The following is a 27,223-nucleotide window of genomic DNA, read 5'->3' on the forward strand; positions in this document are numbered from 1 at the left end:
CTGATCTCTGCTATAATTACTGCTGCATCTTTGCTCCTCTTTGCTTTCCCCTTCCCCTGAAATTTCCAGCTACAACTCCAAACTCTTTCCCATAGCTTTGGGATTGTCCCCAGCACGAAGTCTCCAGCTCCCCGTCCCTTCTCCCTTCTCAGCTGTCCCTTCCCCCTCCTCTCCCAAATATTTCTCCAGCCCTGTCTCATTGGTGCACTACTCTCCCTTGCCTTTTTTGGGCTGCCTCCCTGTCAATCTCACGCAATAAGGCCAGGGGCAGGTGCAAACCCCTTGCTCTGGCTCCTCTTACTGCCCAATCCTGGTCCCAAAATACCCCAAGAGCCAATGGAGTGGGAAAACCCGGGACCCCGAGGAGAGGGAGAGAGGGCAAAGCAGCCGGGCTGCAGGGGGGAGGGAGCATCCATTTAGCACCCGGCTTAGCCCAGGAGCTCAGGGACATTTTGGATTCCTCCAGGGATCGTGGTGACTCGTGGGTAGCAGGGCTGCTCTGCTGATTCACTCCCACCGCTGCCAGCATGGTGATCAAAGTGTTTGTGGCCACATCTTCGGGCTCTACAGCGGTAGGTGACACCTTTAACATCCTCCTGGGATCAGGGTGGGGAATTAGCCCAGGAAATGCCAGAAAAGAGCCTGCCTGTGATGAAAAACCCACTGGAATTCTTAGCATTTTATTATTTTTATTCTGCCCTGACCAGCTTATTCTTGAAGGTTGCTCAAGGTGTAGAGAATTCCTGTCTGTGTGAGCTTTTACAACATTTTCATCTAAATTACCTGTCACTTCATAGATTTACTGCTGTTTGGGAAATTATTTGCAATATATATAAACTGAAGAAGGAAACAGTGGGTATTGTGTTTGTGCAAAAGCGACGCTGGACTGTTTACAGAAGAAAATTAAGTGTTTGTTTTTAAAAGAGACTTCAGGACACTGCTCCTGCAAAGGGGGAACTCTGCCTAAGAAAGAACCTGGGAGCTGGATAAAGTTAAAAAAACTTATTTCCCAAGCTCCTTCTTTTCCTGGTTTTTGGGAGGTATTTTGTTTCCTTCGTGTCTTCTTTTTGGTTTTGTTTGTTTGTGTTTATTTATGGGTTTTTTCTTGTTTGGCTTTTTGTTTGGGGATGGTTTAACTGTTTATATTTGTTTGGATTTTCGGGTTTTGTTTGTTTGTTGGTGTTTGGTTGGGGTTTTTTACTTGGTTTTTTTTTTTTTTTTTGGTGTGTGTGTGTCTGTTGAAACGCTATACTGATGATTTTCAGCATTGAGATCTACTGCTGTAGCTGTCAGCAGAGAGTATCAGCTGAAGGGAAGGGCATGTGAATAGTAGGGAGGTTGGAAGTCCGTGGGAGGTGGGAACCGGGGAAGGACTGTTTCCTTTTATATCCAGTTCCCAGATGAGCTCAGGTTGCAGTTTTCCTTTGGCACTGCCTCCCTCTCCCTCCCAGTGACACGGCTAAACAAACTGCCTGGGGCTTGCACAGAGCTCCAGCTACATCTCTATCTCCCTGACACCAGCTGCATTTCTTTAAGAAGATTCCAGAGTGGAAAAGCTCCAAAAAACACCCCCCATTTATGGGACCATCATCTGTAGGAAATGAACCAAGGGTCCTTTACTGAAGTTCATTTCCTTCCTTGCTGAGGAAATTTGCAGTTCTCTCACCAGCCTGTTCCTAAGCCTTACATTCTAAAATTACTATTGATATTTAGCATTCTTTTAAATTTTTAAAAATTTTTAATAATAAACTTCAGATACAAGAGGAAAAAAAAAGAAGAGAAAGTTGGGATTTTCAGGTTTGGTAGCTCACAATTTGTAATGAAACATTCATTTTATAAATTGCCATGTGCTTTGCATGAGCACTCTTCTTGCTGCTGTTTGGCCTATTTTGATCTATAGATTCCAAAATAAAATTAAGGAATCTTCACAGGGTGATATTCCTCTGTATTTGCTCCTTTCTGGTGTGATGGGTGTGTGTATATCTGTAGCAATCTCAGCATGGGTTCAGATCACTAATTCTGAACTGCAATGCCAAGTACATCTGGAGTAGTTTTCCACATTTTCTGATGAGTATGGATGGAAGGTATCTTTCAACAAACCTTTAATGAGTTCTGGTATATATAAAATAAAATAAAATAAAATAAAATAAAATAAAATAAAATAAAATAAAATAAAATAAAATAAATTCACTCACACGGAGAGTTAGCACAAACCTCAATATATCACCAAAATCCTATTCTATTAAATAGAAATGTTGTATCAAGCATGTACAGCTTTTTCTGAGGGGAATTAATTTAATCCCTAAACAGTTTAAATTGGAAGTTTAAATTGTCCTATTAGTACTGGTGAACTCTTCAAATTTGATGGCTGTTCCCATCAAATGCATGGTGTTGATTTTGAATTCAGGATAAGATGGGCCAAGCCTCTGGTGTAAATCAGCAGAGGATCACTGGCAAAGAATGAAAAATTCTCTATTTTATGTACTACATGGTCACCCTAGCCACTGCAAGTGGTTTTCATGTTAATAAATACTTTGTGCAAGGGAATGCAGTGAACCCAGTGACATTCTGGTGCTGTGGATCAGATGCAGGAGTGTTATAATTCACTGTGGCTCTGGGGCAAATCTGCAGTCTGTATTTTTCCCCTTGATGCTTCAAAAATTTATTTTAAATATCTCCAGCTTTATTATCTTTCTGCTCCAGACTTAGCTGATATTGAACTATTCACTAAGGCAGGCAGAAGTGGAGACATTTATTTATAGCACTAAAAAGCACTAAATGCTTGGCTTGGAGCAAGCAATAAAAAAATAAAATAATGTTGCTGCTAGTCACAGGGGTGTTTAAAATTTAGAATCCTGCAAGATTCTGAATTGTGGGAGAAAGAGGATTCATGTCTCAAAGAGGACTTCTTAGAGTCTTGCTTTCTGCTGCTTGTGGTTATGACACCTCTAAAATACTTCTATTTCCTGTGCTTTTGGTGACATTTAATGAACTTTCCCCCCTTCAAATCATCATCAAAAGCAGCATAACCAGCAGGGCAAGGGATGGGATCGTGTCCCTGTGCCCTGCTCAGGTGATTTCCCACCTGCAGAGCTGCCCCAGCGCAGGGAGGAGCTGGAGCTGCTGCAGAGAGCCCAGAGGAGGCTCCAGGATGGGCAGAGGGATGGAGCAGCTCTGCTGGCAGGAAAGGCTGGCACAGCTGGCATTGTTCACCTGCACAGGAGAAGCTTTGGGCTGAGCTCAGGGTGGCCTTGCAGGGCCTGGAGGAGCCCCAGGAAAGCTGGAGAGAGACAATTGCCAGGGGATGCAGGGACAGCACACAGGGAATGGCCTTAAAATGAAGGAATAAAGGGTTAGATTAAATATTAAGATTAAATTTTACCTTGTGAGTGTGATAAGGCCCTGGCACAGGTTTCCCAGGGAATCTGTGGCTGCGTCTGGATCCCTGGAAATGCAAGATTGGATGGGGCTTGGAGCAGCCTGGGACAGTGGAAGGTGTCCCTGCCCATGCAGGGGGTTGCAGTGAAATGATCTTTAAGATGAGATGATCCCTTCCAACCCAAACCATTCCGTGATTCTGTCAGCCAGCCTGGCCCTGAACACTTCCAGGGATGCAAAGTCCACAACCTCTCTGGCAATTCTTACACTCTAGCTAGATAACATTTATTTAAAACAAAATTTTTTATTATGATTTTAAGGAACTAGTAGCTAGGGGTGGTGCAACTCAAGCTTTGCTGAAAGAAAAACTGGCATTGCTGAAATAATATCCTGCTCATCACCACTTTCCAAGTAATCTATGCCCAAGTAATTTGAATTCTTCTCATGCCACCAGACAAGGGAGGGCACAAACAAGCCCCTGCATCTCATTTATTCTGGGAAAGCCTTTGCATGTCCTTTGTGTTGTTACACCCTAAATTTCCCTCTGTCATTGCTGCTTCCTGGAGAGATTTTTTTGGTTGCCCACTTAGTGCCACCCACAACAAAGGTTTGCTTTGTGGTTTCACACTTGGTTGAGTCCCAAGTCTTTTGCTCTGCCTAAACCCCCAGTGATGGTGAGCCCTAAGGCACAGCACATCCTCTTGTGAAAAATGCATGTATTTTATGATTGGCTTTTCACAAATATTCAAATGAATATTCTATGTGTTGTGTTATAAAGTTATGCTGTATTAATTCTCTTAAGTAGTGTGTTAAATATAGTTTTAGGTTATAAAAAATGTTAAAATAGAAACTGTGCTAGGTAGGATACATTTTTTAAAGAAAGGACTGGCAGCGAGGTAGCAGCCACAGGACACCTGAATCTTTCAGAGAAAGAGAATTTATTCCCCATTATCAGAAGAACCAAACTTCTTCCCACCTCGCAGGCGCTGTCAGGATTCAGAGGAAGAAGCTGACACTGCCCAGACAGAATCCTGTGTTTGAATGGAATTTATGCACCATGTGTGAACTGTATGAATATGCAACAGGCTGTTGCTTTTAAGGGTTAATCCTCTGTTAACGTGGATCCTTTTTTGGGCTTGTGCTGCCCAGGAAAAGGTACCCGGACTGTCTGTAACTCTTTGTTTCTATTGTCTCATATTGTCCTAATCCAAATTGTCCAAATTATTATTACTCTAATTGTATTACTCTTTTGATAACCATTTTATTACTGTTAAACTTTTAAAATTTTAGATTTGGTAAATTAAATTGGTAAAAACAAGTGATTGGCGTCTTTCGCACTCTGCTCTGTTTATCTCGTTGTCATAGTCAGAATCTCCTTGCCTTTTCCTTAAGCAGCATAACTCCATGAAACTTCACTGCTTTACCTCAGCATTCATTTTTTCAGGCAATTTTTTGCTTTCAGGCCTGGTGCTGCCTGTGCATTATGAACCTCAGGCTGAAGAGAAATTAAGCCAAGTTTAAAAGTGAGAGCTTTCATGAGCAGGGGAGCACAGGATCCCTGGCTCCATGTCCATTATCTCCTCAGAGGCAGCGTCGGTCTGGAGCAGCAGTTATTCCAGGAGCCCTGTCTCCTGCAGTGCCTGTGTCCAGAGGGACAGGCTGACCCTGCCCTTGCAGCTGCCAGCACTTGAGTGGCCTGGCTCTCAGAGCATGTGATGTTATCCTGCTGCTGGCTCCTGCAGATTTTATTAACCATGTACACAAGCATTATCCTGCCACTTTCTCCAGTGAAATGTCCCTTGAGCAATCCTTTCTGCTGCCTGAATGTGTTCTGCAAATAACTCTGCCGCTAAATGGGCAGTAATGAGATTGTTTCTGTTTAAAAAGAGAAAATAGGAATAGAAATAAGCAGCTTTGAACTCTGTCAGCTGAATGGCTTTTGATCACTTTGGATTAGTGTTTTCATTCAAAGTGATGCACTTTCTTTAGCTCACTGCAAACCTCTGTTGTTGTCACAAAAATGTACAGAATTTTATGTTTGTTATTTTTTATTAGCAAGCCTGTGTATAGACAGATGCTTCTTTGTTTGTATAAGGAAAAGAAATTTTATCTACTCATGAGAATTCATCTTTCCAGGATAATAGGCTATCACTCTACTTCAGCTCTTCTGTTTTATTAGATTATGGAAATACATAATCCCTGACTTACTTCTCATCTCATTGCCTGTCCCTCTGATTTACACTAGCTTGGTGTCACTTTAATTTCAGGTGTTCAGATGTCTGACATCTGGAGGATGTGGTTTCAAATCACAAGATATAAAAATTACCTTGATGCCTCATTCCAGCTGTGTCTGGTGGCAAGTTCTTTAAAAGCTGCATTCCTTTAGTAGGGAAAGTCAGTGAGTGTTACATTTTCAGAGTAAATGGATGGGTTATAAGCTCAGTGCCTGCGCAGAACCAGCATCAGAGGGAATAAAAGGGCCATGAGTGAATTTCAGGTGTCACAGAAGCTGTGTGTAACAAGATTTATTTGTACATAATATGTTCTTCGTGGTCCAACTGGAATGTCGTTCTGTAATTGGGGATTTATTTAAGCACAGGAGCTCAGCTGTGCTGGATTTTCTTGAGCCTTGACTCATATTAATATATTATATCTCAGGGAGCAGGGGCCATGAACTAAAACCCAAGAAGTTCCACCTCCATGTGAGGAAGAACTTTTTGCACTGAGGGTGAAGAAGCCCTGGAACAGCTGCCCAGGGAGAGCAAGGATTCCCCTTCTCTGCAGACATTCCAAACCCACCTGGACACGTTCTGTGTCACCTGCTCCAGGTGACCCTGCCTTGGAAGATCCCTTCCAATCCCAACTACTGTGTGATTCTGATCCTGTGAAATTTATTTATGCCTAACCTTAAAGAACAGAGACGAGAGAAATGTGGCTCACAGAAAGCTGAATGTCACTTAGGTTGGAGGAAGAAGGAGGCTGAGGAAAATTTGTACCATGCTGAGGAAAATTTGTACATTTTCTGACCTTTGCTGGCTTGAGGCAGGATCACCATGGGTATCTGTACAGCACATTCCCAGATCTGGGAACACAGTAGGAGGCTTCATTTCTCAGCTGGAGCTGTCACTGCATCCAGGGAGGAAAGAAGGGAGCTGGGGGGTGGCTGTGTGGTGGGAGGGATGGAGTGGCAGCACTCTGGGTGCTGACAGAAAGTGTTGAATCTCAGCTTCAAAAGGTTTGAGGGCTACTGGAAAAGTGAATCCCACTTCAGGAGCTTCCAACTTTCAGGAAGATTTTTTTTCCATGGAAAAAGAATTGGAACAGGCTGCCAGGGAGGTTTAGATCCCCATCCCTGGAGGTGCCCAAGGAATAACTGGATGTCACACTCAGAGCTCCGGGCTGGGGACAAGGGGGGGTTTGGCCAAAGATTGCACTCAATGATCTTGGAGCCTTTTCCAACCTAAAACTTCTCTAAACTTGACAAACTTGCCTGAATTCTTATAATAGCAGTTGCTCTTAAAAAACCAGTTTCATTTTAAAGAAGGAATGTTGTTCTCCCTCTTCCCTACCCAGATAAAAAAGAAGCAGCAAGAAGTCGTGGGCTTTTTAGAGGCCAACAAGATTGACTTCCAGCAAATGGACATAGCAGGAGATGAGGACAACAGGAAATGGATGAGAGAGAATGTCCCAGGTGAAAAAAAGCCTCAGAATGGAATTCCCCTCCCTCCACAGATCTTCAACGAGGAGCGGTACTGTGGGGTAAGAAGCTGTTGGGAAATTTAAATATTCCAGAGAGTGGTTTCTCACTGAAAGGGACTCTTTTCCATTAATAGGAGGTGTCAAACCAACTCCTTAAAACAACTTGAGATTCACTGTGAAAGAACAATTCTCAGGAAACAGTTTTGAAGCACAGAAAAGCAACAAAACAGATTTTTTTTTATTTTTGAAAGCAAAATATGAATGGAGGGAAAACTGCCTGGAGAAAGTTCTTGAAGTTTCAGTTAATTTTGATGAAGAGTATTGATATTTTGTTTGTTTGGACTTATCAAGGACATCAAGTAGATATCTGAGGTACCCAAAGCTGGGAATAGGAATCTTCTTTTTCCATTATATTATACAAATAAATAGGAATGTTTGTTTACTGGAATAGTTCTAGAATGTGGTTTGAATTAGTGGCATTATATTGCTTATTCAATAAACATTCAAGCCTCCATAACAGCAACTGTAGCACTCATCAGATGCTTTTATATTTTCCTATGTGCTTATAACAGGTTCTTTCTCTTGAGACAGTTTGTTCAAAGCACAGAAAGATAATAATGTTCCAGCATGAATATTAGGACTGTGAATCAAAAGAGATAATCTGAGACCTTTTATTTTCTCCCAGTCTGGGTGGAAATGCCCAGTGTGGAAAGTGCTGAGATCTGCTGGCTGGAATGGACCTGCAAAGTGCTCTGGAATGCAGGGAACACAGTGAGCCTGGTTTGGAGTTACTGCACAAATCCAGTGTGAACTCCTGAAAGGTTGTACTGGGATTTTCATGCCACTGAGTTTTCAGAATTAACTTCAGTGCTCTCAAAGCAAAAGTTCATAATATGAATATTGGAGTGCAGCTGTTTCCTTGTTTTCTCATAGAATTCCTAAAAGAGAAGTTGGTGTGTTGGAGCTCATGTGCATTTCAGCATCCAATCTGCACCAATAAAAAGTATAATTTGATATATCTTACTCTGGGTTTTGTGGCAGCCAGTGCTGCAATAAATATTTCTGATGTTCCTTGGAGAAGTATATAAGGAATTAGAGAATAATTGCCTTATAAAGTGTTGCATCTGGTCAGTCTTAACAGTAAATGATAAATAGACAGTTTTTCCTGCATGTCTGAAGCTGTTTCAGGAAGCCAAATAATCTACATATTGAAATAAATTCAAGTGAAGAAATACTCCTTTGCAAAAACACCTCCATGGGGAAAGAAGTTGCAGCTACTGATTTAAAAACTGAATCAAATTTACAATTAGTCTAAAAGTCTCCAGAATTCTCATGTGCCCAGCTCTCAGAGCTCAGAGCTAATGATCCCAGTGGGTGTATAACCAAGCCTAATTTATGGCATCATTATTTCCAAATAAATAAGGTAATGAGACTCCTGTCAGTGCATGAGCCTTCCCCTTCTCCCCAGGGGAAGGTGCCTCGAGGGAGCTGCACAGGGAGTGTGATGTGGGCTGAGAACATGGCCAGGGGCTGCCAAACTGCTGCAAAATCCTCCCAAGTGACATGTTCTACAATCATACCCTGGGGATTTGCATTCTGCCAGCAGAGCCATCCAGAAATCCAGAATTGTTTCAGGCTGCTTAATGTTTGTCTGATGCATCTTCCCCTGTGTCCCACTCCTGTGGCCTCAGTCATTTTATTAAAAATATCCCTGAGGATTGCAAGGGTCTGTGTGACTCCAGTGCAGTATCCTGAATTCATGAAAGTCTTTTTAAAATATATTGCTCTCATCAGTTTTTAAGGGCTTCACTCTTGTGGCACCTAAAAACCTTTGGATTTGTAGCCTGGCTAAATGCAGGCAGTTCATTCCCATCTCCTGCTATGCCCAAATCACCCTTTAGCTTCAACAGCCCAATCCAGTATATTTGTAAATGGGGATTGTATCCTCTATTAATCTTCATTTTGCTGAGCTAAACAAGTCAAGCTCTTTACACCTCTCATTTTTTTTGTAAGATATTTTCCCTTTCTCCTTCCTGCTAATTTTTATTTTCTCTGTTCACAGTCAGTCTTTTTTTTTAGATCAAATCTGTTACATTTAATTTTCCCCCATTCCTCTTTCTGGGTTCACTATTTTCCCACATTTCCCTTCTTATCAATGGTCTTATCAGTTGTTCTTATCAATGTTTGGTTACCATTCACACATGTGCACTGTGTACACACATTACATCACGATGGCCTGGGAGATCTGGCCTTGGCAGATAAAAAGCCAAGATTAAATATTTCCTTTCTTAATCTGAGAAACAGAGGTTTGGAGAGAGACATGACAACTTTCAACTATTTTAAGGGCTGTGGCAAAAAGTGAATTATTGGTCTGAGTTCAGTATTGACCCTGCTTTGAGCTGGAGGTTGGTCTAGGTGGTCTCCTGAGGTTTCTTCCCACCTGAATTATCTAGGATTTTGTAAAATATGTTTTTGTAAAATGTGTTCTGCTCTGCATCCACTGGAGGTGGGATGAGCTGGAAGGGAAGAAAATAACAGCAAAGAAAGTTCGAGTCAGACATCAGAAAATACATTATTTTCAGGAGATCACCTCATTACCTCATTTAAAGGAGAGTCAGAACCAGTGGATCAGAGTGAGGCAATGGTTCCTGCCTTGGAGGAATGGTCCTTTGGGACATTGTCCAGTGTCCTCTTCTGCAGTTCAGTGAAATTTTTGGAGTGGTGGGAAGCAAAGGGGGACAGGTGAGGAGTCTTCTGTTTGTGCTAGAATAGAATGGCAGGATAAAAAAGCAAAACCCTCTGCACATCTGCTTTCTTGCTGTTACATTTTCTGTATCTTCATTTTCTGGGTGACCATGAAGAGCTGCTCCACTCCACAGCTTGTACTGCAAAGTGGAGGATTCTTACAGATGGATTTTTATAAAGATACATTGCCTGGGAGCAGCATTTCCATGAGGTCAGAGAAGCATAAAACTATAAAATAGCTGATAAAATAACTCAGATCTTACTTTTCTCCTAGATCTTTGGTATTGCCACTTGAAGAAATAGATTAGAAATTGATTCATTTTGTGAGCCTGGCTACAGCACCAATTTCAAGTATCCATTCTAATCCAGCAGTGCTGGCAATTATGTCCTCATTTGATCTTTTTCTTAAGCTGCTTCTTTGCTCATGTCTAGACAGACGTCGGCATCTGTGTCACTTGCTAAATATACTGAGCACTCTGTGGCTCTTGTCCTTTCTTTTGCTTGACAAAAACCCTTAGAAAACTAAGAAAGAAAGGAGATGTAAACTTCTGGTTTTCTTTGTAAGCTGAAATCTCTGCTTTCTTCTGTAACCTGAAATCTGTAGAATAAAGTACCCTTGTGTGCACTTTAAAAAACATCTCTGAATTATTAGGTAAGGCTTTTATTTGATGTTGGAATGTACATTTGCAGCCCAGAGACCAACTGTGTCCTTGGCTGCATCCAGAGCAGTGTGGGCAGAGGTGAGAGGAGGATTTTGTCCCTGTGTCCTGCTCAGGTGATTTCCCACCTGCAGAGCTCCCCCAGCCAGGGAGGAGCTGGAGCTGCTGCAGAGCCCAGAGGAGGCTCCAGGATGGGCAGAGGATGGAGCAGCTCTGCTGGCAGGAAAGGCTGACACAGCTGGCATTGTTCACCTGCACAGGAGAAGCTTTGGGCTGAGCTCAGGGTGGCCTTGCAGGGCCTGGAGGAGCCCCAGGAAAGCTGGAGAGAGACAATTGCCAGGGGATGCAGGGACAGCACACAGGGAATGGCTCCAAACTGAAGAGAGGAAGATGAGATTAGATATTAGGAAGGAATTCCTTCCTGTGAGGGTAGTGATGCCTTAGAAAAGGTTGTCTAGAGAAGTTTTGGCTGCCCGTGGATCCCTGGCAGTGCCCAAGGCCAGGTTGGATGTTGGGGCTTAGAGAAACCTGGCACAGTGGGAGGTGTCCCTGCCCAGGCTGGAATGAGATGATCTTTTGGTCCTGTCCCAACTCAGGCCATTTTATGATTCTATCATTTATGTAACTGCTGAAGTCAAATTTATGAAAACACAGGGACCTCTGGAGGTTTGTAGTCCTGCCTGCTACTCAGAGCAGGTTAGCTTTAAAGTTAGCTTATATTGCCTGGGGCTTTGGCCTTCTGAATTCCAAAAGACTCCAAGGATGGTGTTTCCATGCTCTCTCTGTGTGCTCTGACCTGGTGCTGTTCCTAGCACTGGGGGAAGAATTTTCTGCTGCTGTCCACTTGACGAATTGCACCACTTAGACCATTTATGTCTTTTCATCCAGATAAAATATAATTGCTTACCTGAAGTAAATTGCTCCTGCTTATTTTTCTTACTGCCTGCCATGGGAACAGTTATCTTTAGTCATTCAGCAAATGGAGATGTGAACAAGTCACCATTAGTAAAGCATGGCTGCAGAAACACCATAAAAAAACTATTCCATGATCACTGTGGGCTTTCCTTTATCTCTTATTTAATACATGATAGCTTTCTCCTCAATGTAAGGAAATAAGTGACCTTCCATTTCCTGTGGGATGTCATTGCACACTCCCTGTTGCCAAGGAGCCCCTGATATCATAGAAGATTATTCCCACTTCTGATAAGGACTTGTCTGGTCATTCATACATTTTACTTGTGTCCTCAGGTCTGCTTATCTACAAGGCTTTGTGTTTCTGGAGGATTTTAGTACACTTGCCATGGGCTACTTTTCCTCAAAAAGTCCTATAAAATATCAAGTCCACTTCATGGCTTTTCCTTGTTGTTGTCTTCTCTTTGTTCCCCAGCTCTTGCCATGTCTTGTCAAGGTTGGCTCAGGCTGCTTTGAGTAGGGAAATTTCCTGTGTTTGTGTGGCCATATCAAATTCCAGCCCTTCAAATTGCAGAAAATCCTCATTTTCTTGTTTGCTGAAAAAAAATCCACGATCCAATCCTTAATCCATGAGCCAGATGCAGACAGTGCCTGGCTTGGATGAGAGGATGGTCTGAGAAATGGGTGCCCTGGAGCAGCAGCAATATGTGCTCCAGGGCTTCTCCCAGACAGAGCAGTTCCCCCTGGGTGTGACTGTGTGAAAGCCAATCTGTCCCTCAGATAAATCACTGAATTGGGCTGTCATTTGTCCTGTCTGTAAAGCTCTTCCAAACTGCACTGAAATGTCATCAATTCCACTCTTGTTGGCATTAAAGTGACTTCAAAACCATCCACTCCAGCCTTTCCAATAATTTATACTGTGGAAATACTAAAACAGCTCAATAAAACAGCTCAGCTCCTTCCCCTGGCTTTACAAACAAGTCTCAAGGATGATTCAGCACCTTATTATTTACAGGCTTCTATTCCTGGAGGTATTTGGGATTAGAGGAAGGATGATAACATGATCAAGGCAGCAGGGTAGGACTCAGCAGGACATGTTCAGTCTCCTGTCTCAGAGCTGGCTGGGATGCTGGGCCAGTCACTCTAACTGGAGATTCTGCTGGAACTTAAATATTTCTTGATTTTACCTGTGTAAGATGTGAGCTGTGAAGTTCCCAGTGATAGTAGTGATAGCAAAACTTCCTTAATTGATAAGAGTGCTGTACAGGTGAAAGCAGTAAAGGGCATGCAAGCTGTAGCTGGCAGGATGGGAGGCATCTCTGATGTTCTCAGTTCCATCTCCACTGAAAACAGGCATTTAATGTAATGATTTATAATTTCATTTCACCAGTGCACATGACATTTTGGCTGGTACATGGATATCGAGAGAACAGCACAACCCTTCCCTAAGTTAGTCTGAAAATAACATCATTTTCTAACCAGACTGCCTTTCTCTAAAATGAAGTTTCCTTGTTACCATTTCACTCGAGCTATCATGTTGACTGTTGCCTTTATTTGCCATAAAGAAGTTCCAGGGTATTTTGTGTCCTTACTCACAGCAAGTTTCATTTTAACATTTCAAAGAATAGCTTTGCCTTGGAGTGTACAGCTGAGGCACGTTAAAATGAGACACTTAATTTTATCTGATTCTGCATGGATGGGATGTAATTAAAGTGTAAGTCTCTGGAGAGATTTGCTCATTTCTTCATTTTGCCACTCTGTGTGAAACTCCCTTTATCTGTGTTTTCTTCCTGGGCCTGGGATAATGCAGACAATTGTACAAATGCATGGTCATTCTCATCTAGGTAGGATTTGCCTGGGCTGGGGATAACAAAACTTCCTTAATTTGCCTCTTCTCCTGTGCTTTTCGTTTGATTTTTGATACCAATTCTCTGTTGTTTGTTTGTTCCTTTCTTAGGATTTTGAATCCTTTTTCTCTGCCAAGGAAGAAAATATCATTTATTCGTTCCTGGGCCTTGCTCCTCCTCCAGGCACAAAGGTATGTACTTCTGCCTTCCATGGGCATCATTTATTTGATTTTAATAAAAGATGAACACTGGCAGTGACTCAGCATGTCGTTTAAGAGGCAGTGGCAAGCAATATGTTAGATGTTGGAGCAGCAAAGTGTTCTTAGGGGGGAAAAAAGTGGCTGCTTCAGTAAATAGTAGAAAATACTTCTTTCTTGCCTTCTTTCACTGCAGGCTCGTTACCATGGCTCCAGCTGATGGGTTTGTTGTTGTTGTTGACACGAAGAGTGTTTTATTATGTTCAGCTTTTAAGTGTTGCAGGCTCCCTCACACAATTTCTAGGTGGTGTTGCTTACAAGAAACCTCTTGCTCCTGACCACATTGGGCAGGCCCAGTCCTGGTCCCCACCACAGGGTTGGGATCAGACCCATCCCATCCTTCACTGGCACCATGGAACTCTCTCCCTCTCTCTGCAGGAGGAAAGGGCTCACCCAGCCCTTCTCCAAGTCCCTTTGGCAACTCTGCCTGTGGTTCTCCATCACATTTTGACAATGTTCTAATACATTTCTGGCAAAAAAAACCCTCCATTTTCTTTTTTTTTTTTTTCCCTAGTGTTTTTTTTTTACAGAAACATGTGTTTTTTCTTTATTACAATCTTCTTCTAATTAGAAGTTTTATAACTGTTTCAGCTCTGCTACCCTGAGCTCATGAAATATTACCATCTTTAACGTGGGTGAGCCAACAAAAGGAATTAATCAAGAGAGTGACAAGCCAGAGCCACAGGAGAGCTCTGCTGCATTGTGGTGACCTGGCTGGGAGGTGCCTTGGAGCAGGAGATCTGCCTTGGTCCAACTGCAGCAGCTTTGAGTGAAAAACACCATTGGAGATATTTCTTTATCCTCTTCTGTAAAAGCAGAGGGAAAAAAAAAAAAAAAGACCCTTTGCTAAATGCTTTGAGAGCCACAGCTGAAAACGCACTCAGGGGTGTTTTAAATATCCCAGTTGTTAGAGATGTCTTTGCCACTGAGTCCCTGCATGATAAGGAGAGTGATTTAAACTTTCTGCTTTAGCTGAGCCATCTCCCACCCAGGGAAATAAAAATGACTTGCCTACCTCACAAGGGTCTTGTGAGAATTCATTTAATTAACATCCACAAAGCCATGAAAGGCTTAAAGGACTGCAGGTATTACATATTATAGGCATTATAAAAGATATGTGGAGAATCAGTGAGATAAAGAAAATTGCATTTTTCCACCTTCCCACTCCACAGATTATCTGCTTCTTCATGTAAGGTCCTGGTAGATTCCATATCTGTGCAGCAAAGTAACAATTTCTCAGAATTCATTCCTTCCCAGCTGTCAGCAGAGGCTATTACTGTTTCTATTTCGTGACAGCCTTGGAAATGTTGAAAATAATATGTTTGGTACATTCTGCTGGGCAGATTTGTTTGTCAGTGCCTTTGGTAGCAGGCAAGTCTTGTTTACAGTGATTAACTGCTGCCTTGGTGGTGGCTTCAGGCCAGAGAGCACAAATAAGTGAGAGTGTTTGTAAAGTCCCTGTGAAATGTGGAATTCTGACAGTCTCTCTTTCAGAGTCTATTCCTGTTTGTGAGATACACACACACTTCTTGCAGAGGTGTTTCTCAGCATCTTCACTGCAGCAGAGGCTGCCTGCTTTGTCAAGAAAAGAATTCTCCTGCTCTGCTTCTGCTGCTCTTTCTGCTGCCCCCTCATTCTCTGCCAGCTCCACCTCAGATAAGCACAATGCATGGCTCGTGACACTGATTTCCAGCAGCATAAATCTGGAATTATAAATCAGACGTGGAAGAGATGGTGATGGTGACACATATGACAAGGCTTCCTAATAATCCCTTCTTTAAATAATGTGTGGGTTTTGGGTTTTTGCTTTTCTGGAATGAAGAAGAAAACTATGAAGCATGGAATCACCACAAGGCAGTGAGCATTTTCTTTCTAGAGATTTTTACTGTGCTGAGACATGACAAAGATTAATATGAAGCTGATACCTGTTTGATACTCTTGTCTTAAAACATTCTATTTCTTTTCCCATCCATCTTTTGTCTCATACTGCACCGAGACTGGAGAAGTTCTTTACTGGCCATGGTGCTGTTTCACAGAACAATCCAACAGCATCTTGACCAGGACTGTTTTGAGCTTATTTCCTTCCATCTGAGGAAGCAGATGAACCTTTTGGGGCTCCCTCAGCAAATTATAACTTCCCAACAAAATACTTGTAGTTAAATTTATTGCCAATTCATTGCCATTGCTGAGTGCAAAATACACATTCAGTTCTGCAGATTCTCTTGATCTGTTGTTTCTATAAATTAGTGTATTCTGTATATTAGAGTGCTTCATCCAGCCCTGCCCCAGCCCAGGGAGGAGCTGGAGCTGCTGCAGAGAGCCCAGAGGAGGCTCCAGGATGGGCAGAGGGATGGAGCAGCTCTGCTGGCAGGAAAGGCTGGCACAGCTGGCATTGTTCACCTGCACAGGAGAAGCTTTGGGCTGAGCTCAGGGTGGCCTTGCAGGGCCTGGAGGAGCCCCAGGAAAGCTGGAGAGAGACAATTGCCAGGGCATGCAGGGACAGCACACAGGGAGTGGATTCAAGCAGAAAATTTACAGGTTCAGATCAGATTTTAGGAAAAAAAATTCACCTTGTGAGGGTGGGGAGGGCCTGGCCCAGGGTGCCCAGAGCAGCTGTGGCTGCCCCTGGATCCCTGGAAATGTCCAAAGCCAGGCTGGATGGAGCTCTGAGCACCCTGGGATAGTGAAGGTGTCCCTGCCCATGAAACAAGATGATCTTTAAGGTCCCTTCCAACCCAAATAATTCAGTGATTCTGTGATTTTATCATACCAAGTACATCTATTGCCTTAAAGGGTGCAATGTGCCCATAAAATTGTGTGATTTTACAGGAAACAAATCCATATTTGTGGTGCTTCAGCAAGGGTCTGTTAGCTCCCATCACACTCTCTCCTGTTCCCTCCTGACCACAATGGTTTTTGTGTTTTCTAAAGCACCATTTAGCAGGGCTGAGCAGAACAGTTTTCTGTGCCTGAGAGAAGCAGCAGATGTAGTGTTTGTGTTAATAAGTAATTTAATCTGTTAATACCAAATACCTCCTCACCTGAAGGAGTACCTGGTCTGGATTAGTTCCAAACATGGTTCAGGGCAGGCTGAGATTTAAGACCCAAAGATCACTCAAATCTGTGACAGATTTCTCAGAGGTCCTGTTTAATCTTGGATTATTGGCCTGAGTAGTGATGTCCCAATAGGATACACGTGTAGATCTAAGCTATAATTCGTGTAGTTTTTATGTTTGGGGTCAGGCGTGTCAGTCTCAAAAGCTGGGTGCATTTTTTTAAAGCTAGCACCACTTTTATGCTTAGTCTGACTCAGTGAACTCAGTGATTCATGTGATTTCAGGGTCTGTTTTCAAATACTGTGCATGCTTGAAGCCTTAATCCCACTATTCTTGATCTTAATATCCAGAATCTTGATATCCCCAAATCTGTAGATACTCAAGCTTAAGTTAGTGGAAAAAGGCTTCTCCTAAATCTGCTTTGAATTACAAATTTGTGCTGTGTGCAATTTATTTAAAGAGAAAATGACATGTCAGCCAATCTTTAGAAATGGTACTTCATTTTGAATTCGCTGAAAATGAAATTCTGTGTTTCTATGGAGAGCCAGTGTGGCAATGCTGTTCTGAATGTCAGAGTTCTCCATATAATTAACAAGAAGTCTGTGTGTGTGTGTGTGTTCTGGCTGATAACATGCTGCTTCTAGAGTTTATTTCTCTCCGCTACAACTCTTTTTTGTGCCTTATGATCTAAGTATGTGATTCATCTGAGATGGATTCACACAAAAGGGTCATTTTAATCAGGGTGCTCTCTGTGGTTCTTATGTATTTTATGTCCCAGCCAAAAATCCTGAGTGTATGGATTTTAATGAAATGTTAATATTTGTGCTGAAAATAAATATTCAATCTATTTCAAGAGCAGGTTGGATGGGGCTCTGAATAACCAGGTCTGGTGTCCCTGCCCATGGCAAGGAGGTTGGAAAGAGATGATCTTAAAGGTCCCTTTCAACCCACATCATGGTCAGTGATTCTATTAATTTAATTTTCATTAACACTGTCCTTTTCATTTGAGGAACTTCTGCAAAGAAAGTACCTCTAGGTAGTTTCCATTTCCTTAAGAAAATAACGTATTAACACAATATTGCACAAGAGAATTTCAGTGTATGTTTGTGTTACTACATATTTCAATCTTCAAACACTTTTTGGCTTCTGGGAAAAAAAAAATAAACAACAAACCAAGCCAAACAAATGTCTCTGTAGATCTGTAGATTTTTAATAACAATGCCACCAGCACCAGAGTGCAGTGAGCCCCCAGTTTTATGTGCACTTGAAATGAGACGATATTGCCAGAAAAAGAAATTCTCTTTTCTCCCTCCTCCTTCCTCTGGCTCCTTCTGCTCCCCTCCAGCTGCTCATCCCTCTCCCCAGCATCTCCCACGTGCTGGCAGCAACCCTTGTGCAGCTGTGGGACAGAGTGTGAAAGTGCTGTGAGCTAGGAAAGTTTTGCTTTTTAAAGCTTTTTCATCTTGATCACCTCCTGTTCCACTTCCAGAGGAAGGAGAGCTTAGGGACCTTTGTGCCCACTCTCCTTTCACTGCAAGGAACTTGGGTGTAAAACTGACTTTGGATGTAAAACTGACTTTCCACAACTCAGGAGACAATTGCCAAAAGAGCACCAAGCCTTGCAGGCAGTCAGGTTTCAGCAAAAACATCAAACTGCTGTGAAATCTGCTTCCTAACATTGCTGAGCTCCTTTCTGTCATTTCTGTCCCCATCCAGCAGAGATGTCATCAGGAGCCCATCTCTTATGTCCCACAGCACATCCTGGACAAAGACCCCTCAGCCAGCAGCTCTGGGGATAAAAGCCAGCCAGCCATGCCCTGTTCTGCAGAACGAGAGCACTGGCTGAGGAAATCATCATGGGGACATGGAGGAGGATTGTGAAGTTTAAATGACAGGGGAACATGAATGAGGGCTTCTGTTGAACTGTGGAGACAAATTAAATGATGGAAAAGCAGCAAACCCCAAAGCAAGCAGGGGGCTGAGCTGTAAGAGCTGGGTCACAGGGATGGGGAAGCAGTTTGTGCCCCCTCAGGGATGTGCTGCTCTTCCCAAAGCCTGTGGGACTCAGGATGGCACAGGACAGGAGCTCCCCTGAGTGCCAGAGGAACCCACCCCAGATAACGCCCATCAGAGGGGGTCAAATTTCCTTTTAATGAGTAAGGTCCTTTACCTCTCTACTACAGATCACTTCTGAAATCTCCCACTGATGATGATTAGAACTTTTCCTCACAGCCAGTTTGTACTCACTTTGCATCTCCCTCAGCACTCCTCCCTGTCCTATCCCTGTCTGATGTTTACTCTGATCTATTTTGGGAGTGCCACCATATCCCCTCACAGCATCACTTCCAACAGATGAAAGCAATGAACTTTTTTTGTCCCCCTTTCATAAGACAGGCTCTCCACTCCCTCAGATGTTCCTGGAGCTCTCTCTGCACCTGCTCCAGGCTGAGTTTCTCCTTTTTGAGCCTGAGTGACTGGGATGGCACAGAGCAATCTGAGGAGGCTCATGCATGTGAGGATCACATTTTTTACCTCTTTTATTGTCACATCACCCTCATGGCTCAGTTATCCCATGCTTACTTAAATACATCCATCTTTTTGTTCCTTGATGATCATTAACTGACAAGTTCTTAAAGTGCAATAGAAAAATCACTTTCTAATGTCTGATCCAGAACTGCCTGTCCCCAAATAAGGTGACTTTGCACTTCATGCTCTTGCATTTCATCGTATTTCTGCTGTGCCACTCGAGGCCTCCTTTTGTCTGACACAGTGTGGGAGCCACTGTGACCTTTCAGAGCCACCTGGCTGAAAGGACACCAGGATTTTTGTCAAACAAAGAACTTCCCAGGAGGTGCTTGGTTATGGTGCTGGAATAAATGTGCTTGAGCGACTGATGTGGGAAGAGTTTCCTGGTGTTTTTAAGCAAGAAAGTTAAGAGACTAAATGTGAAATCCTTTATTACTCCTGTTTTCCTGGAGCTTTTGGATGATGTTTAATTGGAATTCATGCTGGTGGGAAAAGGGTTTTTTTGCCCTGAAACTCAAATGTGTCATCAGCATGAACTTTGGTTTTTGTTGAACTTTGCAGAGGAAGATTAGAGAACCTGCTATGCTGAGAAGTGCTTGAATTCATGTTTTCCCCACACAGATCCCACCTGGTCAGCATGCCAGCAAGTGTTCTTTTCACAGGATAAATACACCCTAAAAGGAGGTATTTTCATTTGACAGCTGAAGCAAAAATAGAAAAACACTTTCCCAAAAACAAGAAACTCAAGAATTTTATAGAAATGAGTTGTTGATTATGTGCCCTGAAGCTGACCATGAGTTCCCCTTTGCTGCCAGGAAACTGAAAAGTCTGATGCCACAGAGGAAAAGTCAGAAGCCACAGAGGAGAAGTCAGAAGCCACAGAAGATAAATCTGATTCCAAGGATGAACATTCTGATGCCACAAAGGAAACTGAGGCACACACAGAAGACAAGGCAGAAGAAGGAGCTCCTGAAGAGGCTCAGCCTGACCAGACACCACCAGAAGGTCAACAGGTAATTTCTCCTTTCTCTTTGTGATCTGAGGGTTTTAGCTGTGCTAAGCACATGGAACATAAACCCACAAGGCCTCCTGGCATGCCCCAGGGTGACTGATTGCAGAATGTCTTTTGGATGTGTTTTCTTTGATATCAGGATGATATCATACCTGGATAAAACTTTCCTCTGATTCTTGAATATCAGCAGCTGCCTTTTGCCACTTGTTACCACAAGCTTTTCATTTTATTTTGATGGTTATTGGGAACCAGAGTCTAGTTATGGAGGGTAATTTAGGACTAGACATCTGAGTCCTGCCTGGATAAAAAAACAAATTGCTGCTCTCAATGGCCAGCAAGTGCAGCACTCATAAATCTGCCTGTAAATGTTTGCTGCAGATCTGACAGTGACTTCTCCAGGCCTTGCAGAATCCCCTGGAGGAAAGGAGAAAGGGAGAAAGGGAGGCCAGTGTTTTCCTTGCTGTCTGCTCCTGCCCTGGTACTCCAGATCTCAAAGTGCAGCTCAGGGTGTCCTTTAAGGGTGGCTTTATTTGGGTGCTGACTCTTCCCAGGGAGCCAGGCCTGCTTCTCAGGTTCTTCTGTGTTTGGAGATCAGATGGTCCCTGGGGAATATCCAGCACAAATGCATCATCTCTTACATCAAAGATCAGAATAAATTGAGTTTGGGTGGGTTTTTTTTTTTTTTTTCATCTAGCTGCAATATTTCTCCAGAGGAAACATCTCTCTCTAGGCCTTTCCCCACTGCCCTTTTTAATAGTGACTGATCTGGTCACTGCTGGGCTGGAAAAGCCCCTTTTACACAGCCTTTTACACAGCCTCAGGCACATCTCAGCCACTGGGAAGTCCCACTCATAATTTCAAAACAGTGATGAGGACAGACAGTCCTCAGTGGGAACTAAATTCCTCCTTAAGGAAAATTATATCCAAGCACTTTTCATGTTGCTGTGAATTTCAGCTGGCAGGTGAGTGCCATCAAACTCCTTTTTTTGGCTCATAAGAGGAGCCAAAAATGCTGCCTGGCTTGGGTGCCTTGCCCTTCTGGCTGGCATTCTGCTTTAATGCTTTTCAAATGAGAGCAGAATGTTGGAATTTATCTGCAAATGTGTCAGGCAGCTGTGGAGGAGAGGCTTTGCACTGGCATCATGCAGCACCACTCCTATGCAACCAGCACCTTGCTCCACTTCTCACAGAAAGGATTGGAGTTAAAAGTGGAAAATACAGATTTCTTTGTAGCTTTTCAGGGAGGGAAGAGGCAGAGGAGAGAGCACAGAAAACACTTTTTGCCCTGTTCCACCACCCACCTCTCGTGTCACCCAGGACAAATCACTTCAGTGCTGTGGCATCTGCCTGCCTTGCTATAGTTCATCCCAATTATCACTTCTGTTGGGATGGCATGAATCATTCTGTAGGAATTCTGCTATTCTCACTCACTACAGACAGCACACAGAGGACAGGGTTAGATGAGAAGAGCAGCTCTGAGGCAGATACAGCGAGATGAATTCCACCTTTTGTCTCTGTATCTCAATTTTTGCTTGTAAAAGAAAGTAAAAATACCATTTCCAAACCTGAGCAGGGTTTGATGAAAGCAAAGATGCTCAAAGATTGCCAGGTTCCATCAGAGTATCTCCCCTGGATGTTAACTCCTAAAGGATAGAGGTATTTTCAACACAAACATTTGAAAGATGGCAGTTTTATGTTCCATGGCTGAATTAATATTCCAGTGGGAATTCAGTGCTGGAATTTTGGCTTATTTACTTATTTTGGAGGGGGTTTGCTCCAAACCCCCTCCAAAATGACTCCCATTTGTGGGGTGTAACCAAGCCAGCTTTTCTCCAGTGGCTTTGCAGGAGAAATATCAGCGCTGTGGAAAATTCTGGAAGTCACCTCAGCCTTCACCAGTGAGAAACCAGAACAAACTGGGGCTGGCTCAGCCCTGGGGCTGCAGGGAGGCTCCAGGTTTCAGGAGGCTCCAGAGCTCAGCATCAGGGGATGTTCATGCAGAGGTTGCAGCTCTCTCCAAATCCTGCTGCTGCTCCTGGGAGATGCAGAAATGCAGAAGTTCCAGGGGTTTTTTTTGCCTGCATGGACGCAGTGCCTCCCATTCCTGCTTTGTCTCCTTTGGTTTTGAGTTTCCTGAAGAGAAGACTGAGCTCCAGCTCACATGGAGCCTGCTGGTCACTCCATGTGCTGGTGATAAATTTTCTGTGGTATCAGTGTCTGATTTTGACTTCAGATTTAAGCTTGGAGGTTTGGGTATTTTTTAAGTGCTGTCCCAGTTAAATCAGTTTTCAGTACAGGCTCCCTTCAGGGCAAAATTATTTTAGAAACATGTTCAAAAATCATGTTATAATGCAAGTCTGTATCCTGTCTCAGCAATTCCCCAGGCCATATTTAAACCCTGGCACTGCAGCTCACTCCCTTAAGTCATTCCATGAGAACTCAAATTAACCCCTCAGCCTTCTGTGTGGCACAGTGACATTTGCCTCTTGTCTTTGGGGTTTTGTGTAGGATCAGCTCTTTCCCCCATAGCCAGCTTAGCATCTAACATTAAATTCTATTATTTTTTTTTCTTTTTTATCTCTCTCATCACTTCTGCTCAGTCTACAGTCTAAAACCAGCTTGTATTATTTTTTATTCCCTGTTGAGCCAAGGCATCTGTTGCAGCCTACAACACTTAGCAGAATCACAAGCCAGATTCTGAATGATGATATATAGCATAGATAAGACTCTATAATTCTGATTTACTTGCATTTTGTCAACCAGCTAATTACCAAAAAAACCCATAGAAACTCCACCTGAACAAGGAAACAAAACCCAGCTCCAAATCTTTGCTTGCCAATGAAGCAGTTTTGATTGGAAGTAACTGAGGAAAAGGGAGCTCAATTTAATGATTTTATAGTCCTTTTCTAATATAAAAGTTAAGCTTGAATGTGCTTTGTGAGTTAATTTGGAGGACAGTATCTCCAAATGAATCCAGTGAATTCCACATAATTTTCCTAAATTCAGTGTTTAACTTCTGCTGTGTTTACCCTGTCTCATTTCTGATATTCTTTCTTTAATTTATTTTTTCAATGTTTTCTTTTGTATCTCTTCTGTAGGAAGGAGAGGAAGAGCATGCAGCAACAGGGGTATAGTACACCTGGATATTTTATAATCATCTTTTGTTTGTGTGTATTTAATTCCTTTTCAGTCCTTTTGCTTCACTCAAAAGCTGGGAAATTCTTATTCATGACAGTAAACTCACCACAGTCATATTCTGCTAGAGATAATGATTGGTCCTATTGTGGTGTTGCTGTCTGGGAACAGAGATGGGCCTTTAATCATTAAAAGCTGTAAATGGAAGGGAAATTGTCTGTCACAGAGCCTTCAATAAAATTTGCCAAGGACTCCCATGACAAGTCCATCTTTGATAATCACTGGCTGACACCATGCTGTGATTGCATTTTCAGTGTGAAAACTCATTCTGACAATTTAGGCAGCTCTGCCCATAAAGGAGATATTTCCCTCGTGAGAATTTCTAACAGCCAGGTGCAAATCCTCAAACACTTCTCTGCTCTGCCCAAACCTCCAGGATCACCCAGTGCCATCACCCCAATCCCTGTCCCCAAGGCCACATCCAGACTGCTCTGGGACAATTCAGTGACTCCAAACCTCCCTGGGCAGCTCAGCCCAAGGCCTGACCGCTCTGCCAGGGAAATTTTCTGTGCCAGTCTCCAACCTGAGCCTGCCCTGGTGCCATCTGAGGCCATTTCTTCTCATTTTTTCCCCTGCCCCTCCTGTCAGGAGCTGTGCAGAGCACTGAGGTCCCCCCTGAGCCCCCTTTTCTCCAGGCTGAACCTCCCCAGATCCCTCAGCTGCTCCTCACAGGATTTGTTTTCCTTACCCCAAAGCTCCTGGAGCCATCAGCAGAGTGCAGAGAGGCTGCTGAGGGTCACCAAGCCTGGTTAGTGTTACCCTGGCACCACCAACTAAAGCTTCAAGCAAGAGAAAGAATAATTTTTCCTCCTGTAAAAGTTAATTGATTTGAATTTTGGATGGAAGTTGGTAATATCTGAAAGATGTGGCTTGTGTGTGTGCTCTCCTGGCCCTGTGTCAGAGTTCTCATGAGATAAAAAAGACACCTTTCCTGGGGGAAAATGCCCAGAGAGGCAATACTCCTTTGCCATAAGAACTTCTCATCCACAGATGTTTGTATTGCATTTCTGGTTTTGCAGAATGATTCTTTAGTGCAATGTTTTTCCCTGAAAAACAGCTGAAACCAGGAATCTGCTTCCAACAGCTCCGTTCCCAAGCAGGGATTTCACCTCAGCACCTCAGGTGTGACTCCTGCACAGACAGGAGGTGCCTGGGAGGAAAACCAAAAATCTGTGCTTGTGTATGACCTGCAGTCCTGGCTGAAAGCTCATTATTGATTCTTTGATTGGTTATTTGATCATGCCAGGAAGAAATTCACATCACTTCTGCAGTCCAAGCAGTTTGTGAAGGGGTGGCAGCTTGAGATAAATGGATTTATGCACCTGGGAGTGCCTTTGGACAGGAGATGGCTGGAAGAGGAGCAGAGGAGCCCTCAAAGCAATTTCCAGCTCTTTTTCAGAGTAGAGCTTCATTTACTCTAGAAAAAGAATAAGCAGAGATTGTTGTCTGTGTCACACAAATTCCAGCTTTCAGATAAGTGTTGATTGAAGCAAAGGGCTGTTGTCTTTCAATTGTGTCATTTCTGCTGCATAAAAGAGAGAAATAAGAACTTCAGAGATAGAAAGCAGGCTATTTTATCTGGTTCCAGGTGATTTTTAGATCATCCAGGAGTCTAGTCCCGATGGCATGAATCTTTAGTTGTTTACTGCTTCGGCAAAGTGTATATAATTAAAAATACTAAATTTTTTATCATATTTACACATATTTCATATTCTTATTTTGATTTTGAGCCCCTATTTGCAGCTTAACCATGTGTTCTAACCTAAGAAGAGGGTTTTTATATTCCAGCTCTATACATTAATTCTGTTTTTGAATCTCAAATGCATTTACTAGAAAGAGAACAGTTGTAAAAGCAGAGCTTTGCATTTCAAGACTGTTTATTTTTTTTTTCTTTCAATTCCTATATGGTAACTACAAATATTTTCTATTTAAAAAAATAGGAAGAAGAAGAAAAGCAAGGAGAGGGAGAAGAAAAGGAAGAGGTGGAGGAGCAGGAAGAGTCTTAGTACAGCTCCCTATGGCACAATATTTCTTGAACAGGTTTTCAGGTAAATATTGAGAGATCAAGCACAGTTTCTAAATACCCTTAAAGTAACATAAATCAGCAATTTTTTAAATTATTGTTGTGGATGGGTGAAGTTTCCATGCACAAAGTACCCAGCTGATGACTCAAAAGCAGATTTAGCTGTTGTAGCTTGTACTTCACATGGAATAAGATTTCATCCCTCTCCTCTCTTACTCAGCTACTGATTCCACTGCAGCTTTTAGGAGCTCTATGCCTCACATGAATTCCTCTCTCAAATTTAGTTGAAAACTTAAAATATTGGTATGAAAGAGGAACCTGAGGAGAAATATGACTCAGTATAAAATTACTGAAAATAGTCCAAACTTACAACCTCAAAAGAGGAAGCACCTGGCAGGGTTTGTCCTGTATAGATGTGTGAACACACCAGCACTGCTCAAGTTCTGTCAGCATGTGCTTTCTAATTTTAATTTTCAGGTTTTGAGGTTTTCTCCTTCTTCTGTCCCTGCTCCCTTGCACTGAAATAGAGATGAGAAAATCACTTTGTTGCAGAATGAGCTATTTGTCGGGTGCAGGGAAAACTTGAGACGATCAATATGAGATCAGCAAGCTTCGTTTATTGAAGAGAGCGTCAGACACTTATACAGCAAGTAATAAGCTCATGAATATTCTGTAATTTACACTGTCTATTGGCTACACTACAACATCAGCTCTTCTCTATTCCTTAGAAGTTACATCTCTCTTTTCTCATGTCTTTTTCACTATTTGTTATCATGCTATAGCTAAGCCCAAAGACACGCTATCTTGTAGGTACAAGACTTAGAATTAGCTACAGCCTTGTACTTTTCCAATTCCTAGCTACTCTCCCAACATCACTTAGTGGGGAGAAACTCAAACTTAAAAGAGAGTTGGAATTTCCAGCAGATTTTCCATTGGGTGATGGGACTTTGCCTGATCACAGACACAAAATGCTCTTTTAGGATCCATAGACTCATGGAATGGTTTGGGTTGGGAAGGACCCTAAAGATGATCCAGTTCCACCCCCTGCCATGGGAAGGGACACCTTCCACTGTCCCAGGCTGCTCCCAGCCCCATCCAGCCTGTCCTGGGCTGGGTTCCCAGCTGACTCACACTCTGAGGGAGCTGCCAAAGGTTTCACCAGCCAGGTGCAGGTGGGATTTCCCAGCACCTCAGCAGGGCAGGAAATCCATCACTTCTTTTATGCTGCCTCTCCCAAATCCGGCTTCATCTGCTGCAGGGGGATTAATTCATCACAGCCTTGTCCAGAGTTCAGATCTGTGACTTCACAGAAGTGCTGAGTTCTAATTGAATTTTCTTTGTTTTTGTTCAGGAAGCACCAGCTGGAGCCACCCCACCAAAGAAAAGAAAATCCCTTTCTCAAGCAAAGCACCGCCACCTTTAGTGCCTGTGTGAACACAAAAACACAAACAGAGCACAGCCACCACTCTGTCCCACCTGTAACCTTTATATATATATTTGGTATTCCAGTTGCTTGTTGAAATGGATCTGCTGTCTGACAGCTGCTATTTCAGTCAATTGTTGTGTGTTGGGATAGTTTTGTCCATGTCACATTTAGATTGTGAGCTCTCCAGGGCAGGAACCACGTCTGTCTCCATGTCCAAACACTGCCAAGCACCTTGCTGCCACTCAGCAGCACTCACACCCCTGTGACTTCAGAGGAAAAGAAATTCAGCACTGAAAACTGCAAAGAGGCTTCCTGTACACAAGCCATGTGAGTCACTTCTCCCTCAGCTGGCTTTTGAAAATGATTGAGATTCCCATTGTGCAGCAGTTGAAATAAATGTGTTTTCTGTCGTATCTGCTCTTTGTCTGCAAAAGCATTGATTTCACTCTGCTGCAGATGTTTTCTCCATCTTTAGGGTTGTGGGCTCT

The 27,223-nt window shown here is 42.9% G+C and overlaps 1 protein-coding gene across 1 annotated transcript; it reads left to right on the plus strand.

The window, feature by feature from the left end:
* Positions 1 to 315: 315 nt before the first annotated feature.
* SH3BGR (SH3 domain binding glutamate rich protein) lies at positions 316 to 27,148 on the plus strand. Its single transcript, XM_063180852.1, has 7 exons — positions 316 to 572; positions 6,952 to 7,137; positions 13,351 to 13,431; positions 19,895 to 20,092; positions 23,190 to 23,219; positions 25,227 to 25,334; positions 26,661 to 27,148. The coding sequence occupies exons 1-6, from the start codon at positions 528 to 530 to the stop codon at positions 25,290 to 25,292; spliced, it is 606 nt and encodes a 201-aa protein (XP_063036922.1). The 5' UTR covers positions 316 to 527; the 3' UTR covers positions 25,293 to 25,334; positions 26,661 to 27,148.
* The last annotated feature ends 75 nt before the right edge of the window (positions 27,149 to 27,223 follow it).

This window comes from Melospiza melodia, chromosome 2 (genome assembly GCF_035770615.1).
Source record: "Melospiza melodia melodia isolate bMelMel2 chromosome 2, bMelMel2.pri, whole genome shotgun sequence".
Taxonomy (NCBI): domain Eukaryota; kingdom Metazoa; phylum Chordata; class Aves; order Passeriformes; family Passerellidae; genus Melospiza; species Melospiza melodia.

Coding starts and splice junctions, on each gene's coding strand:
- SH3BGR (XM_063180852.1), top strand. CDS start 528: ATGGTGATCAAAGTGTTTGTGGCCACATCTTCGGGCTCTACAGCG. Junction 573..6,951: donor CATCTTCGGGCTCTACAGCG/GTAGGTGACACC, acceptor TTCCCTACCCAG/ATAAAAAAGAAGCAGCAAGA. Junction 20,093..23,189: donor CACCACCAGAAGGTCAACAG/GTAATTTCTCCT, acceptor TCTCTTCTGTAG/GAAGGAGAGGAAGAGCATGC.